Here is a 21,244-nt window from a genome sequence, read left to right on the forward strand (position 1 = left end):
TACCAGAGATCCTATGAATCTTTGGTCTGTGAGGGAGAAAGCATGGATCCATCTGCCAGGACCCAGGGCAGTGGCAGCTGAAGGCTGGTCTCCCTTGCTGCTCTGTATTTACCTCCAGCCGTGCAGAACAGCTCCACTGACCATACCTTTCACACTTGTGCCCTATAGCAAGGGTGAACAAAGCAGGGGACAGGCTCTCTCAGGAGATTGTAAAGTTTCTTTGGTGGGTGGGTGGGCAGCATGGTTGCCTTCTGAGTCTCAGGCTCATACAAATCATTAAAATGTTGAAATATGTTACTGTTTTAATGTGTATGTATGTGTTCACATTTATATACTGGTTAATAAAGATTTTACTTTGAACATATTTTCTTACACATGCCATAAGGGATTTTTTTTTTTTTTTCATACGACCATAACTGGAATTTCTGTCAGTTTGGATTACTTTTGACCGGGTCGGATGGGATGGGGGCTGCTAATTGCAGGGATGAAAAGCGGGGCCTGCTATAAGAGGTTTGCTCCCTGCGGCCCTATAGCACTGATAGGAATAGGAAATGTAAATGAGACTTAATACTGAATTTTCTAGTCTTCCACAAAGATCTCTGTCTGTTAGCCATCAGCCAGTGGAAGTGGGGAGCGTATAGATTGACTGACTGCTTCCTTCCAAGCTCAATGTGCAATGCACACACCCATGGAATCCAGGCCAAATGAAATTGCTGAGAAGGGTTCCCCTCCAGGTTCCCTTAGTTTGAACAGATACAGCTTCCTCCTCTCCCAAGCTTTGGGCCTTTTGCCTATATTTCTAGCCCTGGCACCAAATGGGGGGAATGTAAACTTAAGATCTTTAAACACCCAAGAATGAAATAGATAATAAGTGCAATTAATATTTTGTAGCATGCCCTCTTTCCAGACTTCACCTTGTGGGATCTTCTTGGAGGTGTTTGTTGATTTTCTGTTATATAAAAAGTGAAGAAATTCAAAGCTGTGTCAATAAAGCATGGTGTGGTATAACATGAGACTTTTCTCCTTTCAGGTCAATCCGTGCTACCAAGCCATCGGAACACACTGTGATACTTGCTGTTGTTCCCCGCATGTAGGTATTGCTTTATATTTTTGTGAAAGTATATTCTGTTATAAGAAAATGTTCATGTACCACCAGTGATAATTTTTTGTATGCTGGTGGGTGGTCTCATGGGCCGCATGATATTATTTGTAGCATGTGTGGAATATATTATCACTAAAAGTGTTTGTTTGTTTTTACATGAAGAGGAAATGATCAGTGATGTCTCCTAGTGGTATGGTCGTTTATTCTATCTGACTGCAGATAAAAACTATAGCTTATTGCATTCTCTCCCTGAAGAGGGTCAGACCTCTTAAATATCAGAAAAAAATAAACACCCATGACAGAAGTTTTAGAAGAATGTTTTGGCAGATAATATCTTAGGTGTGGTGGAATGGGGAGAGAAAAATAAAAAATTAAAATATAAGAAAATGTAACTATGGCTTGATAGATGTCAGGTCCCACCTTCACGGGAACATTTTCTTAACTCTTTACTTTTATTCTTTTACTTTGTTTTTTACACACTGTTCACTGAGACAAAATTCCCATGGACTTCAGTTGAAAGTGTAGGTTTTAATAAAAACTGAAGGCCTCCTCCTGTAAGGTGTTTAACTCCTGTCCAGTGTGTGTGTGGAGGGGGTGGGGGGTAACAGGATAGCTGAGTGGCTATAAGTGGTTAGAACACTGGCCTTGTAAACTCCCAGTTGTGTGCTCAATCCTTGAGGAGGTCTTTCAAGGGTCTGGGGCTAATTATATTTAAAAATAAAATCTGTCAGATGATGGTAGGTCCTGCTGTGAGTGCAGGGGACTGGGCTCAAAGATCTCTCAAGGCTTCTTCCAGTTCTGAGATATGTAGCTGCTGAACAAGTTCTGATGTCTTTGAAATCAGAGAGCTCATGGGGACTTTAGGGGCATACTACACCTCACAGAATTCTTCCCTAAGTATTAAGATTAGGGTTTGACTTGTTATGAGGAACACAACTAATATTAGTTATTAGTGGGAAGGGAGTACTAACAAAAGAAAGAGGAGTACTAACAAAAATAAAGAACAGAACACTAAAGAATCTATGAAAAGTTTAAGAGCTTAACGGAAGGTCTAGAGATGCAAATGATATGATGTTACTCTTTCACAGCAGTGTTGTCAGATCTAAACCTGTCTCTACATACTGTATAACTAAAGAAGATATTTAATAGTAGTTGCTGTATAACTCCCAAATTAAGTGTCATAACGTAGTAAGAAAAGCCAAAAAAGGATTTTGAGGAACAGCTAGCCAAAAATTCAAAAAATGATAGTAAAATGTTTTTTAAATACATTAGAAGCAGGAAGCTCGCTAAAAAAGCAGTGGGGCCCTTGGACGATAAAGATATAAAAGGAGCGATCAAGGAAGACAGTGCCATTGCGGAGCGATTAAATGATTTCTTTGCTTCAGTCTTCACGGCTGAGGATGTTACAGAGGTTCCTAAATCTGAGCCATCCTTTTTGGGTGACAAATCTGAGGAACTCTCCCAGATTGAAGTGACATTAGAGGAGGTTTTGGAGTTAATTGATAAGCTGAATAGTAACAAGTCTCCAGGACCAGACGGTATTCACCCAAGGGTTCTGAAAGAACTCAAATGTGAAATTGCGGAGTTAACAGTGGTTTGTAACCTATCCTTTAAATCCGCTTCGGTACCGAATGACTGGAAGACGGCCAATATAACGCCAATATTTAAAAAAGGCTCCAGAGGAGAGAGACCCTGGCAATGATAAACCAATAAGTCTAACATCAGTACAGGCAAATTAGTAGAAACAATAGTAAAGAATAAAATTGAAAGGCACATGGAAGAGCACGAATTGTTGGGCAAAAGTCAGCATGGTTTCTGCAGAGGGAAGTCGTGTCTAACTAATCTATTAGAATTCTTTGAAGGGGTTGATAAACATGCGGACAAGGGGCACCCAGTGGACATAATATACCTAGATTTCCAGAAAGCCTTTGACACGGTCCCACACCAAAGGCTTTTATGTAAATTAGGCGGTCATGGGATAGGAGGAAAGATCCTTTCATGGATCAGGAATTGGTTAAAAGACAGAAAACAAAGGGTTGGAATAAATGGTAAATTTTCACAATGGAGGGGGGTAACTAGTGGTGTTCCCCAGGGGTCAGTCCTGGGACTGATCCTGTTCAACTTGTTCATCAATGATCTAGAAAATGAGGTAAGCAGTGAGGTGGCAAAGTTTGCAGATGACACCAAGTTGTTCAGGACAGTCAAAACCAGAAGGGATTGTGAAGAACTACAAAAAGATCTCAGCAAACTGAGTGATTGGGCAGCAAAATGGCAAATGAAATTTAATGTGGGTAAGTGTAAGGTAATGCACATTGGAAAAAATAATCCAAATTACACGTACAACATGATGGGGTCAAATTTAGCTACGACAGATCAGGAAAGGGATCTTGGAGTTATAGTGGATAGTTCTCTGAAGACATCCACGCAGTGTGCAGCGGCAGTTAGTAAAGCAAATAGGATGTTAGGAATTATTAAAAAAGGGATAGATAATAAGACAAAAGATATCATACTTCCCCTATATAAAACTATGGTACGCCCACATCTTGAGTACTGTGTGCAGATGTGGTCTCCTCACCTCAAAAAAGATATATTGGCATTAGAAAAGGTTCAGAAAAGGGCGACTAAGATGATTAGGGGTTTGGAACGGGTCCCATATGGGGAGAGGCTAGAGAGACTGGGACTTCTCAGTCTGGAAAAGAGGCGATTGAGGGGCGATATGATAGAGGTATATAAGATCATGAATGGTGTGGAGAAAGTGAATATAGAAAAATTATTTACCTTTTCCCATAATACAAGAACTAGGGGACACCAAATGAAATTGATGGGTAGTAGGTTCAAAACTAATAAAAGGAAATTTTTCTTCACACAGCCCACAGTCAACCTGTGGAACTCCTTGCCGGAGGAGGCTGTGAAGACCAGGACTCTATTAGGGTTTAAAAAAGAGCTCGATAAATGTTTGCAGGTTAGGTCCATAAATGGCTATTAGCCAGGGGTAAAGTATGGTGCCCTAGCCTTCAGTACAAGGGCAGGAGATGGATGGCAGGAGATAAATCACTTGATCATTGTCTTCTGTTCTCCTTCTCTGGGGCACCTGGCATTGGCCACTGTTGGCAGACGGGATACTGGGCTGGATGGACCTCTGGTCTGACCCAGTATGGCCGTTCTTATGTTCTTAACTAAAGGAAGTAGCCAAGTCATTTTCCCCACCTACTTTTGTTGGTTTTCTGGTTTGTGACCCGGTAATTGTAGAATACATTTTTTTTTATATTCTATTTTGTTAATTCCCACTCTTTCACCAATAACTATCTCTACTTTTTTCTGTATCCATACTTTATCCTCTTTAAGCTTTCTTTCTAAAAACTCTTCTCTGTACCCCTTCTTTCAATGACTAGCAGCTTTGCAGCAGTAGTGATGAAGAAATTAACTAACTGCGCCCAATATCTATCATGCTATGCTGCTTTTAGTACATTGTTATTGATACTAAACATACGCATCCAGGAGAACATCATCTGCAAGTGGATTACACGATATGTACTGTCCTTATATTTTTGTGCCACATTATTCTTCCTGCAGTCTGTTTACAGAACTGTCAAATGATCCTAGTTTTCATTTTGGACGATGTGTTCTGCTTTGCTGTAGATCTGCTGACCAAGAAGAGATTTCTGTCCTTCCCCTTCTTCATGCAGGCTTCAATAGGGTAGGTAATTTACTAAGGAATCAGGATAATTTCTATAAACACTGCCACACTTTATTACTGAAAAAGAATTTGTGAATTATTCATGTAAAACAAACATTTGCTTGTATCGCTTGTAACTAGGCTCTAGGATAAGAACGTAACTTCATCACACACAGCTTGTCTGTGTTTAATTGAAAATGTCTGAGTATGCACTTAATAAAAACATACTGGCCTAGTCAGAGCTTCCACAAGGAGCAGGAATGTTGGCACATGAGTCCCTGTAGTTACAGGGAATTGCGTTCAGGAGGACAGGTGGTGATATAAATATTGTGCAGTTGGCCATCCTTTGCTGCTTCTTTGTAAAAGAAGCTGCTTGGACCCCTGGTTTGTATGTGTTGCATGTCATAGTATGCACTCTATCTAGGCATCAGGAGAGCTGTTCATCCCTAGCTGGCAGCCCATAACTATCTGGGACATAAGGGGCCTATTCCTTTTCCATAGTTTTCAGTAGGGATTGAATCCAATTGGTCATGCGATGCTGACATATTGGCCTGTAAACTCGCAGGGTGCTCTGGGTAGTAGATTCCACCACCTTGTTGCACAAAGGGAGGATGAAAAAGAAGGTCCTTATGCCATCTTGCACCTCATGGCACCAGTAGCTGAGAATTAACAAGGTAGCTTTGTAGGGACAGAGTGAATTCCCCAATAGCTAGGGTTCTTATCTTGGACTCTGGAGTTCTGGGTTCAATTCCCAGCTCTACCACAAGCATTCTGTATGATCTGGAGAAGGCTCTAAGTCTGTTTGTACCTCAGTCCCCATCTGTAAAATTGGGATCTAGTACTGCTCTACATCAGAGGAGAGTCATGAGGTTAAATGCATTGAGCACAGAAGTGCTCAGATGTTGTTGTAATGGGGGTGCCGTGTAAGTTCCTAAGACAGAGACACATCTGTCCAAAAGTTTGCAACTTGTTTTATGCTGCGCTAAACTGAAAAGAAAACTATTCCTTTTAATTCCTTTTTAGTCACATTTTTTCTTTTCTGCTAATACCTAGTATTTTGTCCAAAGATTTCAGGACAATGTGCTCTGTAGGCCAGATTGTGACTCAGTGTACAGTCCTGAGCAAGGGGTGATGCATATTCACCTTCAAAGTAGTTGCAGGTGTCACTCTGTGTGACTCTGAGGCAGAGTGCTGAGTCATAGTTCCTTGCCTGTGCTGGCCTCTCTGACAGCAGCAATCTGACCCCCTGGTTCAGCTCTGCTGAAGAGCGAAAAGGGAAGATTGAGCCAAAGCCTTGCCTGTTCTCTTCCAGCTGCTCCAGGGAGGGGATCAAGTGGGTGTATTCACCTTCTCTGGCCTGGCCAGACCAAAGGTATGGGGCTCAGGAAGCTTCTTAAAACCAGTGGGAAGGAGAACTTGAAAGGAAGCAAGGAATGATTTTAGCTAATTTTCTGAAGGATTATTGCTTTCATAAGTGTTTTCATGATCATTAGTCTTTTAAACATAAGTTAGATACGTCTCCATTATCCTGTAATGTTATCAATTAGCCTATTGTTTGTCATCTCTATAACATGTTGAACGTCATTTTCTCCTTATCGCCTTAATTATTTGTAACGCTGTCTTCAATACGTCAGCATGATTTTATTGATAGTAGCACTCTCAGTATCAGCTTGTTGAGATTGGATCCCACTGAATAGCTTCCTGCCATAGTTTGTTGCCATTATGCCCTTCCTTATCAGCATTGTTTTCAAGCTCTAGAACATGACAGATATCAGAGTCTGCTTCCGCACATCACAAGCAGAGCGGAAGCACAGCCTATTTTCATGCTTGAATGGATATCCACAGACTCCAGATCCTTTCAAGGGAGAGGAGACTGGCCTTGTACCTGTACAAAGATTTTTATCAGCAACAGAATGAAATCAATTTTTGAAAAAAAAATTAAATTAAATTAAATCTCCTTTCACTGTTTCCTTTTTTCAATCGCTTTATTGTATCCTATCTCAGTTCATTATGAGGTTAGCATGTAGCACCTGCCTTCTACCTAGACTTCTTTAATTATTTTTCTTGGAAAAACACTATTTGACAACGTTGTACCTTGATTGCTAGTTTTGATGGTTGTGTCTGGATTTTTTGCATGTGTAAAAGTTTAAAAAAACAAATAAACAAAAAAAAAACAACCAGGTTTTAATCCTGTACCCAGTAAAGCTATTGATAATGCTGAACTTTTTGAAAAGCGCTTTAAGTCTATTGGTAAAAAGCGCCATATGAGAGGTAGGTTGTTTGTAGTATTATTATTATTATTATTTTCTGGCATTATTGACTTTCTTGGGTTCTGGACTGGGTCCAAAGGCTTGTTGAAAGCTGATTTAATCCTTTGTTGGAATAGTTTTATCAGCTAATGGAATTTCTACAGTACTGTATAGTTGTAGATCTATGTCCTGAAGCAATGAATAAAACTGGACTTCTGCTTAAGACTTTTCCTGAATCTTTTCAATTAAGTGGCCTTAAGTTATCTTTATTGATTGGATGAAATTCCTGACCCATTGCCTTTGAGGTTTTATTTTGCTTTTGATCATTTCTGTGATTTGGTTCCTATAAAGTAAGTAATATTGTGCTACAATGTGCTGCTACAATGTCAGAAAATCTTCTGGACTGTACGTAGGGACTGCTGTGTTTAGGAGTTTTTTGTTCACTGTTTCATAAAGTCTCCTGGGAGCTCCTTTGTCATATGCTGTGCACTGATTGAAACCAAGTCACCTAAATCTATTGCTTTCCATTCTTGCATCTTGGGGTGAAATACTTCTAGAATGTCTTCTGAGTCTTCCCCCCCGCGCGCACACATTTTTTTCACTTCATGTTTGCTATTTGAAACATATAATTGTGGCTTTCATGTGTTCATGTTGGTGCAAGACACACTCATGCTGATTATCTTCTATGCTGAAAAAGGTTCTAAGTATATTAATGACCTAATTGCATAAATCTATTACCCATCCATAGTAGAACAGAATGTCTGTTTCCCACGTGGATGTCCCTTCCTGGTGCTATCAGTTCTTTTCATCCATGCAGTTTCTGATTTTCTTTTGCGCATTGTATCCTCATATGATGATAATGCACAGCCTGAGGTTGAATTTCTGCAAAGTGTAAAGGGTGGTTTTTTTTTGTGCTGTGTAGGTATTCGGTAGTGTACTAAAATATTCATACAGCTGTCAACATGGTGCCATTTAACATGGTTTTAAAACATTATGGATTGAACACAGCTGTATCAATAGCGAATTTTTAAAGATCAAAATCTGAGAGGAAATGGACTTTATTGCTGACAGTTTAGGATGAACGTTCATATGGTGACACATCACTCTTTTTTTGTAGAGAAAAAGAGGGCAAGTTTTCATGGTATTAATGCTGTGCAGCTTCCTCTAGAAAGGACCTTTGATGATCTTCAAAGCACTGGTTGTTGGCTCTCAAACTAGCTGTCCCTTCCACAAAACTAACGATGTCAGAGAGGTGTTCTCTGTCACGTACACAACCAAATCTCTGCAGGCATTCATAAAATGGTTGTTCTCCAGCAGTTCACTATAACTGAAGACAAAGGACTAGATTCTTCTCTCCTGATAGTCCAGCCACAACTCCGTAGATTTCAGTGAGAGCTGGACTGGATGCTGTATTTGCCAGAGGTGGGCACCAAAAACATTCTCACATCTTATAATGCATAGATTATATTATCCTTCACTGTCCTCTTTTCCTTGACCCCTGTTAGCATGCTCCAGAGTTCAAGCATCTTTATAAGCCAGGTTCTGCCAACCGTACTCAGGCTGAGAAGTTTCTTGAACTTCAGACAGACCAGACCTAGAAATAAGCTTCCTGCTCCTTGTGAATTTTGGAATTGTGAGGTTTTTACCTGGTATCAAGTGGAAGGCAAGATATAATCATAAAGTGATATTAAAGTGAAGGTTATGCATGTTTTTCAGGAGTGCCATTTCTTATCAGAATTAAGTGAGAGAGATGTAACATCCAAAGTTTGTGCAATATAGGTTCTGGATCAGGTTTTTATTTTTTGTAATTATCTAAGTAGCTGGGTTCCTAAACAAACAAACAAATGTGCAGTTACTTAGCATGTTATCTCACTTGCTTTGTACATTACTAGGCAATGTTGTCTTGACAATTAAAAAATCAATAAAGTGGAAAAAATTGTTACAGCAGTAGTCACAAAGAGTATAAATAAGGATTCAAAAGATTAGTGCATTAGGCACAGAAGTACACCTAAGGGTTTAAAAATAATCAGACATATTTCATGTACTGCCTCTGATTCTTTTCCAGAGATTTATGGAGAATAGCAGCATAATTGCGTGTTACAATGAATTGATTCAAATAGAACATGGGGAGGTGCGGTCACAGTTCAAGCTACGGTATGTAAAAACAAAAAAAGTGAACATAAATTTTATTGTCCAGTGTCCTGAAGAATTCCTTGTCTGTGCACCTGCCTCACTGTCGGTCCATATACTGCATTCTGCATTAATAAAAACTGTCATGGGAGATTATCTCTTATTGTCAGTTATGATATGTGTGTGTGTGTGTGAGCGCCCCACTTGCCTTCATATGGCTTGTAGTGAAATTAATTCACAATACAATTATTAGTCTTTAAGGTGCTGCAGGATGGCATGTTTTTTTGGTGTTTGAAGATACAGGCTAACATGGCTACCTCTCTGAGACTCTTTATTGCAGGTGGAACTTGAACCTACAGTCTCTGGTTTAGGAGACCAGTGTAAGCTTTACAAATCCCATCCTTCCATCACACTTACTGCACCACACAGACAAGTTCTAACTGGATCTAAGTCTGTCCCATGAAAGCTCATCACCTAATAAATTATTTTGTTAGTCTTTAAAATGCTGCATGGCTGCTTGTTTGTTTTTGTTAGAATACAGACTAACATGGCTACCTCTCTGTTACTCTGGATCTAAGTTGTTACTCAATGTTAGCTACAGCCAGTAGGTTGTGTGTGTGTGTGTGGATTTTAATGTATGCTATTTTCTTGCTTTGTAACTAATAAGTTATGTAAACTTAGTTCCTCTTAAATCTATTTCTATCCACTTCAATATTTCTGATGTGTATCTTATAACACCCAGCCCACACCTCACAATATGACTGTACCTGGTTTTAATTATTTTCGTGGAACAGACCCACTTCTTCAGATCTGGAGAATAACGGATAACAGAAAAAGAACCCCCGTTCTTAAGTTTAGAACTGATGTTTTTTCTGTTCTTTTTTCTCTTAGTTATCCGTCATTCTCCAGATCTGAAGAAACGGGTCTGTCCCACAAAAGCGCATCAGCTAATAAATAATATTGTTAGTCCATAAGGTACTACAGAACTTTTTTTTTTTTTTTTTGGTTTTCTGGAGCAAAGAGTTAACTTGCTGAACTCCAACTGCCCCGTGTAGCTCTGGCTGGTGAATGTAAAGAGATACTAGTTTATTTGAAACAGGGTTATATTAATGTAGACTGTGTAGTCCAAATTCAGAGGCGATACTGATGTCCAACTCCCATTAAGTGGATTAAGATATCAACAGAGTTTCCACTTGATTAAAGATTAATTGCTTTCCAAATTACTTCTTTTTAAATTGAAAGCATTTTTAGAGAGCTGTGCAAAGGCAAAACCAGTTTCAGGTTTTTGGGTTTTTTTTTGTTATGGCTTGGAAAACTACAGAAAAATTAATTAAAAAAAGCAGTCCACTGCACAGTTCCTTTAAACAATCTAGGTGAAAGGATATCAGTAGATTTGGTAGATTAATTACCTCCAAAGACTCTCACATTGCCTTCAAAGTTTAAAGAGGACTTTAAGCTTCCTTTAGGTGATGGATTTATGTTAGATGAAGCTGCAGAAAAATGTGATAATATGAGTCAGGTTCTCTGAATTTGGGAATTCAATTGCTTATATTAATTATTAATTCTGGTTCATGCAACAGTGCTTGGGGTATATTAATGTTCTGTCCTTGGGAGCCATAATTCTACATATTAAAACATCCTGTTTTTGTACTCTTTAAACAAGCAGGATGTAATAATTATTGGAAAAGGAAACAAATGAAAACAGAACAGGAAGTATGAGGGCATATTCAATGTGCTGACATTAAACTAATGCTTATTGACCTTTTTAATAGCATTTTGGTTTTGTTTTTTATTCCTGTACATTCCAGACAAATGTGACACAACCGATTTCAAGGGCCTAGGAAATTCGAAGCCTACAAGGTGTAAAGTGACTAATAGGGTAACTCTTTTCAGATAAGAAATTAAAGTAGGTTATTTGCTTGTATGTAGATTTTCTAGCAACATTCTTACCAATCAATTATCATCATAGTACATAGTGAGCCCAGAGGCAGTAGTCTGAAAATTACATTGTTATACAGAAAGGTTCTCTTTTACACGGTGTTAATATTTCATTACAGATTATATTCCATTAGCCTCATAGCAGACTACAGATTCTGTGTAAAGGTTTTTGGTAAAGGCTGGATTTTGTATGATATTTAGTTTGAATTTTGCATTTTTCTTCCTCCCCCTTAACTCCTGACACTATAGTAATTGGTGTACCTGTCCAAGCACAATCCAGTAGCACACAACTTTAAAAAAATTTACAAAAATACTTTATTTTCCTGATGAGCTTGCTAAAACCAGAGCTGATACTGGCCATAAAGCATCTAAACACTTAACCAATGATATTTTTAAAAATTTCTAGACTAGACTAGTTAAAAGCTATTCACTGAACAACTGCTGTTGAGAAGTAATAGGATGAGACAGTTTATTATTCTGTAGGTAGTTGAAAACTTTAGTTTAACAAATTAATCCAATAATTAGCTCACTGTTCTAGACTATATTAATTAGGAGTGTTTCATCAATTCAGAATTAATAATTACAGAAAAAAACAAATGATAAATATTCAAAGATGACTTCCAAATTTGTCTGTGCACTTGTGGACAATTCACAGTACACACAAATCACGTTTGGCAAATGCTTTGGAAATTTCAAGGCAACTTCAAGATCCATTTGAAATCAAGGACCTATAAGGCAGCAAAAGTAGATTCTGAAAAGAGGGTCCACTCCTGCTTCCCTTGACTTAGAGGGTAAAGGCTCAAGCCACTTAATGAAAGACACCTAGAGCATTCCAGAAGAGTGAGCTCAAATTCACAGAAAAGATGTTCTTTTCCAGAGGTCACCACTACAGATGGCTCCTCTTCCACATTGTTGGAAAGATTAAATATGGTTTCTTTTCTGCTATAGTTTATTTATGAATTGCAGTATTTGTATATACAGATTATTATAGCAAAATACAGGGTGAAACTCTCCTCTGGCATCATCCATAATCTGACATGATTTTAGTTAGCCAAATGACCACTTATTATGGGTGTGACCAAGTTTCCCTGTGGTCCATAAAGTTTGTGTACAGCTACCAGTCCTGGTACTCAGTGTTCTGTGCTGTTGTTTATCTGTAATTTACTCCTATACCTCTTCTAAGAGCCCACTAAGCAGTGAAAGTGTTTGTAATGTGCAAAAAAATATTGACCTCCTGGCGTCTGGCAAATTCTCTCATCCAGCACCAATCAGCTCCCCAGGGTGCCAGACAAGAGAGATTTAATCTGTATATACATGAGAGATGTGTGAAGTATAAACAAAGCCGATAATGGAACCCATCACTATGGGATAAATCTGTAATTCCTTACTGAGGCTTAACTCCCACTAAAAAAAAAAAAACAATAAATTTTGCCCAAATAAAGAATGAGTAAAAACGCATCAGGATTTGGCTCTACATTGAGTGTATGAAGAATGTAACACACAGTCAACGAACAGATGAATAATAAAATTCAGTGAGGGTTATTTTAGTTTAGGACACCATTTGATATTATTGTATATGCACCATGAACACAAAACCAGACTAATTTCATATCAAGCCCCATCCTACTAACTGAATTGTACATTGTTCTTTCATGCAGTTTCTACTAGAAGGATAAAAATACAGATTGGCCACATCCTGATCAACTTGGAGGAATTTAGCAAGGAGAGTTTCAAACACTGTGGAGAGCTATGTGCAGTGGGGGCAGTGGACTGCCCTAAGCCCCTACCCTTCCAGCCATGGTAAAGGACAGGGAGCTGGGGCCCCCGGTGTCCCTCCGTCCCACCGGCTATCCAGCTCCTTTGGAAGCAGCTAATCTGTAAATACTCCAAGTGTCTGGTGCAACAAGGGCTGGACACTCCAGGGAGATATTTGGGTGGTCTGGGGTACTCTTTTCACTAGCCTGTAAAGCGAATGCAAGGCCTGCATAGGCCTAGAAGGCAGGGCTTGTGTTGCCTGCGGCTGATGGAGGCAGGGACCAAACCCTCATTAGGTACAGACAAAGATCCCTCACGCAAGTGGGAGTGAGGTGCCCACAAGGGCATTTGGGAAATGCTACAGTTTATTATTGGAAGTCCGTTACAGGAATAGTGTGCATTAGTTAACATGGTAATAATCAGACTGAGGCTCACAAGCTGCAAGTAGCACTTTAATGCATTTCTTGTGGCTCTCTGAAGCAGATGACATTAAAATACCGTGTGATTTAATTTATTAACCAAGCAAGATTAGTCCACATTGCGTGCATGTGCGCGCGCACGCGCGCGCACACACATGAAACAATGGCTCTTTCGGATAAGGCTGATCACTAATTCAGCTCCTGACCCACAAAGGTCTGAATATTGCTGAGTTAACTGAAACTGTCTCTGGGGACTGGTATTTGCATTGATTGTAGCACGCCAAAAATGCAACAGCCATGCATTAAATGGCTGTTTGAAATCATTCACAGTTACAATTGCAGATATAATAATGTGGGACCAATTGAAGCATTTCAATTTGTTTTCTTACAGGGAGACTTATTTCACATCTTTTTAGCTACTAGTAGATCAGCAAAGAGGCCCAACGCTTCAGACTAAATTAGTTGTGTTATGTGAACCACGTAATGGAGCTGTTTGGGTTGCTAGGGCATCCTTTATAGAGTGATGATCAACCAGGGAGAGACTTTTGTTGGGTTTCCTTGGCAATTGGTGTATTGTTTGCAAAATACACATACCTGAAAACTGCAATGTTGCTTTCATGACCTTGGCTCTAACCAAAGTCTTATCTAAAGCACTGTGGTTTGGGTTTTAAACATACTTAATGCTGTAATGACCTGTAACTAATCTCTTCCATCTAAGAGATTGTCAGCTCAACAGAAATGCTGAGTACATTCTGCATATGTCAGGTCACTGAAATGGCTTCATGCTTTCAATGTATTTTGAAACACTGAAGAGAAGTTTTGTCCAACTTTTTATTACAGTCCAACAAGCCTTCTGTGGGGACCCAGGGTGGAAGGAAGACTTCTTTTATAAAACTTCATGTCCTCTGTTTCCTTCCATAATGCACTCTCCCTTCACACCTACCAGGTTGTTCAATTTAAAGTGCACTCAGAGAAGACAAGTCACTATTAAGAAGTAGTCATATCCATGGTAATTTTTAGATTGAGGATAACAATAAAAACTCCTGAATGTCAGCAATGTTTGAAAACTGAATTTTCAGTTATTATTATAATAGAGATGATTACATTGTTTTGTCAAAATTGATCTTATACGTGACTCATCCACTAATAAACACTGTGTAGTTCCATACTATAGGTACCAGTGACCATTTGTAATACTGGTAAAACTAATGTGATTCATTTGCTAATTGCAGGGCTTGTAATTCAGTGTTTACAGCACTAGACCATTGTAATGAAGCTGTAGAAATAACCAGTGAAGATCATGTTATTCAGGTATGGAAAGGATACAGTTATTTAGAATATATGATTGATTGGGGAGGAAAAACTATTTCCTTTATTTCTTATACTTTGCTAGATTTTCGTGTTTTGATTTTATTGCCAATTGGAAAGCTTTATTAAATGAAAGCATGTGTGATAAATGCTTGTTTCTTTGAGTTTTACTATTTGCTGTATTTACAAAGCCTTTTCTTCATTGACCTTTTGAACTATGATTTAAAAGCTATCCCCAGTATTTTGCATTATATCTTCTTAACACAAAGCCAGAAAACATTGATTGTGAAAAATTCTAGTAAAGTACATCCAATATATTACATAACAGAGAAAGAGCCTTGATGTGTGTGTGTCTGTGTGTGTCTGGACATATGCATAATACTGTTCACATGAACATTTTTATGATTTGTGCAACTTTCATGATACTTCACACCAAAAGCAGAAAGATGGACACCGCACTACATGAATGTGGTTCTGGCTTCATACAAACTGAATTTCACTGATGTGTGGGATGAATAGCAAGGCCTTTTTGCTCACTATTTCTCTTTCCCCATGATTCCTTGATGCCTGTTATCTCTGTTACCATGGCTAACAGTGCAAATCAAAATGAGACATTTTATCGTTTACTTGACATTCCAGAAAATGGGCAACATTTTCAACCGTTGTGCAATACATAATTTGACCAGTTGCACCAGAACTTAAAACTACTGTTTTCGCAGGTCTTACTGTAGGCCTTCATCTCCATTAATGCTGGGAAAATACGGCAATATTTTAGAATGTCCTTTAGAATAAAAATCATGTCTGCTATAGAAGTACAGTATTTGAAAAGACCTTTTTACTTGTGTGATGCAAACTTTTGTCAGTTTGATTGTTTAAGAATCATGTGTCCTTTTAATACCCACAGGGATTTATTTATATTTTTAAAAAAATGGATAATTGTAAGAGAAAATGGACAAAATTTGCTATGCGTAACTCATCCAGCTCTAACTGTGGCACATTGAATAATACTGGTTTGTTTTAGTTTTCTAATTAAAGAACTTTAGACGAATTCTGCTATAGTTTGCACTCCATGCAGTCCCTTGTCTTCTTTCTGCAGCTTCATGTGTTATGAATAAATTAGGTTTCATTCAAAATCCTATTTACTTCAGCAGTAGCAAGGTCATGCCCATTAGTATGTTCCTAGGCTTGGTAAGAGGCATATTTTGTGTTATACAGTGAGCATTCTTAAGGCAAAAATTATTAGCACAATGTACAGTAGGGCATTTTGTTTGTGGGCAGTTCTTTTTTGGGTGCTGGTACTTTCTGGTACTGAGTACCAGCACCTTGGCAGCCCCAAACATGGTATTGACTGGCTGTGGGGAGTGGGGGAGCTGCTGAATACCAGCTCCTCCTTTTTTACAAAAAGGCACTCCTTGTTGGTATCACAGAACGTGCTTATGTTTAGGTTTGAGTACATCTTTTCTCTAAATACTTTCCTTTTTGCATGCTGGACTAAAATTTAAGGCCCTCCTTTTTTTGACAGTATGTCAACCCTGCCTTTGAACGGATGATGGGCTATCACAAGGGAGAGCTTATGGGAAAGGAACTTACTGAGCTACCAAAAAGTGACAAAAACCGTGCAGACCTTCTAGACACTATCAACATGTGTATCAAGAAAGGAAAGGTAGGTAAATACTGATACAATTACACAAAGTAGTCTGTTTTCTAAATGGCCATGATATGTTCTTCTGGACTGCAAATGTAATGTCTCAGTTCTGATAATGATGTGTGTGGGGCCACAACTTGGTCCCTGCTGCACAAAGGGGCTGGCAGACGTAAGAATCTAGGTCTTTGGGAATCATCTGGTGGCACAAAGTACTGCTTCAATGATGCCCACTTCCCAGCTCCATTGTAGAGGAAATTCATGTGCTCAGGTGATGCCCAGCTACCCTAATTGCTCTGTTGGCAGTTGGCAAAAATGAGGCACGCTGGAGGCTGCTCTACTTTATGCCAGAGACTGGACTGCTAGTCACCTGGGCCAGGATTGGGAGGCAAGGGGATGATAAATGTGGCTTAATAATGCCTTTTGCTTGCCTCCTCTCCAGGCTGCTCCAAACACACAGTCCAGGATCTTTGTTGTACCATTTAAAGTTCTTGTCTGTGTCCAAGCATGAAAATAGCCTTTCCTGCTAGACCATTCCAAGTGTGTCATATTCCATACATGCTCATCTGCCAATGCCAAATGTTACTTCCGTTGTTCAGTTTGGCCTACCCAGAGCCACCCAGCCAAACTGACAGACCTGATGGATTTCTTATTGTGAAGACTTTCTTTTTTGATTTTGCTCCAACGTGCATAAATTGAAATCAGTGGGTGCTGTCTTTTATCACTTAAATGGGAGTGTGTTCAGAACCACCCCTAACCCCATGACACCCTGCATGCACAGACCCACCCCCAACCCTAGCCTGTGACTTAGGGATAGCAATGCTTGGTGGAGCCCATACCTGCTAACGATCTACAGGAAGGATGAACATAAAAATCAAGATTGTAAGGGGTCGGGATTTTATGATAAATGAGCCCATCTCCCCATTTAGTTCTGGTGAAGCAAATGTGGGGACAGCACAACAGGGGTTTAGGGAGGTGGACCAGACAACATCTGAGGACAGAAGTAATTGGCAAAACTGACTGTTTCCAGTACTGTCAATCTCAGATAGTTTAGAAAAAAATGAGTAGTTTAAAAATCAGGAGATTTTTGACAATAGAAAATGAGGTAAAGGATAATCAAGGCTATTGCCTTCTGTTTTTTGAGCCTTTTGGTCACATTTTCCAACCTCTCTCTACAACTATGAAGGCTACAAACGTGAAATTAAAGCCGTGAGATTCTTGTATAATCGCTTGACTGTTTTTTAAGAAGAAAAGGCATGATCACAAAACTTATGATAAATCATGAGTGGGCAAAACTACTTACCTGTTGACTTTTCTTTGTGGGGCTAAAGTGGGTTATGAGGAATAAGGAGAATAAGTCTTTTGTGTAAAAGATGAAATCTGCCTTATCCTTGAGGTGTGGTTACAGTCGGTGTTTGTGTAAAATTTGGAATCTCTTACCACTCTCTTTTTTTGGATTGAGGGATGTTAAAAATCATGAGGTTTCTGGTGGTGAGAAGGGAAGGGAATTTAAAAATGAGATCACTTAAAACATTTCTACTGATGATACTTAAAAATCTTGTGTTTAAATAAAATTGTTTCCTGGAGACTTACTGTGTTTGTCTTTAAGAGAATAGTTCAATCATTAGGATGAAACAGGGATTTTCAGTCTGCTTTAAATTCTAGTCTAGAGCTAGTGGAAAAAACTTTAATTTTCTAACAGGAAATGGGACTATTCTTTTCATAAGTGGGTAGGTTGTGCTTTTTGCCTGGGGAACAGGTGCGGGAGTGGGCAGTTTTTGTTCTGCCTCTATAGTCAGAACTTGGGTGGGTGGGTTAGTTGGTTGCTTTGGAGTGGGGTTAGCATCCTTTTTCATTAATTTTTTCACTTTCTTGACCAGCTTGATTATCTTCTCATGACCTTCTTTATGGAGCTGTTAGGGCATGTCCATAATGTGATTTGTTCCATAAAATGTACAGGAAAGCATGTCACTAACAAATTCTGCCCCTTCCCTTTGGCTGGTCTGAAGGGTCCTGGGTACAGTGGAAATAAGATAGAAGTGGAGCAGGATGCTAGTTGTCAGAAGTCTATCTCCTGGCAGTCACTTGGTAAAGAGTAGGATAGCTTCATGTCACCCTCCTATTTGTGAGTCTGTTGATGGCTGACCAGCCCAATTCTGGAGCTTCAGGTGTTGGTAGCTGTTAAAGGGATGTGGTGCAGGTTTTGCTGCTCTTTTCTTCTTCTCCACCTGTCCTCATCCGCACTGCGGTGGGACCTCTCTAATTGTGCCACCCCCTTACGGATTACTATTCTCCACTGGGAACAGTCCTGGGCAAGGAATTTGGTCAAAGGATTCTAGGACCACAGGTGAAGGGGTGGTTCAAGACCTCATTATAATGCTCCCTCCAGTGCGATGCAATGGCTTCATTGTCTTTCAAGAACTGGGTACCATTCTTTGATCTCAGGGGATTGACAAGGTCAGTAGAGGGAAACACAGTGGCTACATCTACACTACAGCAGTCTGTCAGCAGAAGTTGCTGTCGGAAGATCTCTTCTGACAAAACTTCTGTCAGCAGCTTGTGACCACACACAAAAGCGAATCACTTTTTGTTGATCTGCTTTGCTGAGAGGGCGGCCACACTGCCCAGCCGCTCTCTTGACAGAAAGGCCAACTAGAAGCACAGCAAACAGGGTGCCCAGTGTTGACAGAGAGCCTCTTGGAACATGTGCGTGGTTTTTTTTTTTTTTTTTTTTTTTTTTTTTTTGATGGATTCTGTCAAAAAAGGCATTATGCCTCATGAGGGAGAGGCAGAATGCTGTTGACAAAAGTGCCGAATTCTGTCAAAAGAATGTCGACAGAATGCAATTTTAGTGTGGATGCCGAGCAAGTTCTGTTGACAAAACCATCTAGTATAGACATAACCAGTAGGTATCTATAGGAGAAATGGTTGGAATCCTGTATATAAATGCCTTTTCAAAATAAACCCTTGGCTAACTTGTGCACCAGAATTGTTTCTGTAAAATGTGTGTTAAACATGATGCTCTGAAAGATTCTCTGTTGATTATGATTTAAAAATTAAGCATGGGTATATTATTTAACTAAATGTGAAACAATATCCTTAAACTGTTTTTATTACATTGATTTAGGAATGGCAAGGGGTTTACTATGCAAGAAGAAAATCAGGAGACAGTATCCAACAGCATGTGAGGATAACACCGGTAATTGGTCAGGGAGGGTAAGTTATCCAAACGATACACTTTATTTTGGTTAGTGTGTTAACCAGATCTTTTTTTATATCCCCAGTGAATTTGATGTGGAAACCCCGATGTGCTCAGTAAGGGCGTGTCTCAACACCAAAGTTATATTGGAATAATACCGCTATTCTGAAATAACTTTGAAGTGTCTGCATAGCAAAATCGCTATTTCAAAATAATTTCAAATTCTGTAAACTTCATTCTACGAGGAATAGCAGCTGTATAGAGAGGAAATAGAGGCCATTTCAAAATAAACTAGTGCTTCTAGGGGCTGTAACCTGAAATAGGTTCTATTATGTGTGTGCTCTATTTCAAAATAGCTGAGCACTGTTTTGATACACATTTTGTGTGTAGATGTGCTATTTCAGAATAAGCTATTCTGAAAAATCTCTTCTGAAATAGCTTATTCTGAAATAATGCTGCCCTGTATACATATTTACTGATGTTTCATAAAATATTACTTATTCTGCTTTGGGAGTCAGTAACAAATTACCAGAGCTGAAAAATAGAGTGAGAAATTCTGTGACGAAAATCTGTTGCAGATCCCCTGAGGTTAACGTAATTGCTCCTTGTGTATGTCAGTGCAGATTTGGCCCAAAGAATCACCTGTCAAACTTGGTGGCAAGGGAGAGAGGAGGAGAAATTGCGAACGTAATTGCAAATCTGCATTTAGGTGAACATTATGTGAGAAGAATAAAAACAACTTTTAAAAGTAACCTTCCCCAAAATGCAAACAGGCGATAAACAATTTATGGGGCTCAGTAGTCTGAGTAAAGGCTTCTCATGCCTGTCATCTATGCACGTGCTTGCATGTACACTCATCCCTCATTTAACGAGTACTGTGCTTACGAGTGCTCGCAAAAATGAGGGATGCACATACTTACCCCTCTTCTCTGTCCAAGTGAGCTTCCTCTGCTGATATGAGCCCACTGCGGGGTTCCTGGCCGGGGGCGCGGGGAGACTCGCAGCCCCGCAGCTGGAGCCAAGCTGGCCACGGGGTCCTTGGCCGGGGTGTGGGCTGACCCGCAGCCCCACGGCTGGAGCCGAGCCCGCCGCGGGGTCCCTGGCTGGGGCACCAAGAGATCCTCAGCCCTGCCCAGCCCAGCCCAGCCCCAGCACTCCCCCTAGAGCAACTCCCCACACATTCCCCTCGCTCGGTCATAATGTTCCCCCAGCCTACAGCTCCCCGTGCATTTTCTGCCCCCCCCCCCACGCCTAGCCAGCTCCCAACACCCACCTGCTCACCTTCCGAACCTCCCTGCACCCCCTTCCCCATACCTCTTCTGCAGCCAGGAGGAACAAGCCACCACCTCCTCCACCAGAGCCGCCTGCAGGTTTTAATTCTCCCTCCCACTTATGGCTCCAAATTGCCTCCCAGCTTTTAACCCTCTGCAACCTGCCCCCCCAACCCAAGGCTCACTTACCTTTGCAAAGCAGCACCACCTGCTGCCACTCCTTCGCTGAGTTTGGAGCATTAACAACCAATCAGACACTTTTTTACATGTACTTTAATGGTAATTTAATGTCCCCCTTATGAGTTTTCACCTACGAGCAGAAAGTTGGGAACCAATTGTGCTTGTGTAGCGAGGGATGAGCGTACTAACAATTGCCAGGTATTATTCACAGGGTCTAATTCTTCCTTCAGAAGTGCATATGCACCTACCACAGGACTTAATGTCGTGAGCATTCAAGGGCAGAACATGGTTATGTAATACAATGAATGCTGTTCATCTGGTAATAGGTTTATGCTTTGGTTTTCATATATGGTCCCTAAGGTGTCTGCTTTAGAC

General features: G+C 39.9%; 1 protein-coding gene across 2 annotated transcripts in view; it reads left to right on the top strand.

The window, feature by feature from the left end:
* Positions 1–21,244, top strand: part of PDE8B (phosphodiesterase 8B) — a 117,892-nt gene that overhangs the window by 61,583 nt on the left and 35,065 nt on the right. For both annotated transcript variants that reach the window (XM_074994247.1, XM_074994248.1), the window contains exons 4-9: positions 1,031–1,090; positions 4,742–4,799; positions 9,093–9,181; positions 14,502–14,580; positions 16,100–16,240; positions 19,347–19,435. In XM_074994247.1, coding sequence (XP_074850348.1) covers positions 1,031–1,090; positions 4,742–4,799; positions 9,093–9,181; positions 14,502–14,580; positions 16,100–16,240; positions 19,347–19,435 — 516 coding nt within the window. The remainder of the gene's footprint in view (positions 1–1,030; positions 1,091–4,741; positions 4,800–9,092; positions 9,182–14,501; positions 14,581–16,099; positions 16,241–19,346; positions 19,436–21,244) is intronic.

This window comes from Carettochelys insculpta, chromosome 5, assembly GCF_033958435.1.
Source record: "Carettochelys insculpta isolate YL-2023 chromosome 5, ASM3395843v1, whole genome shotgun sequence".
Lineage (NCBI taxonomy): Eukaryota > Metazoa > Chordata > Testudines > Carettochelyidae > Carettochelys > Carettochelys insculpta.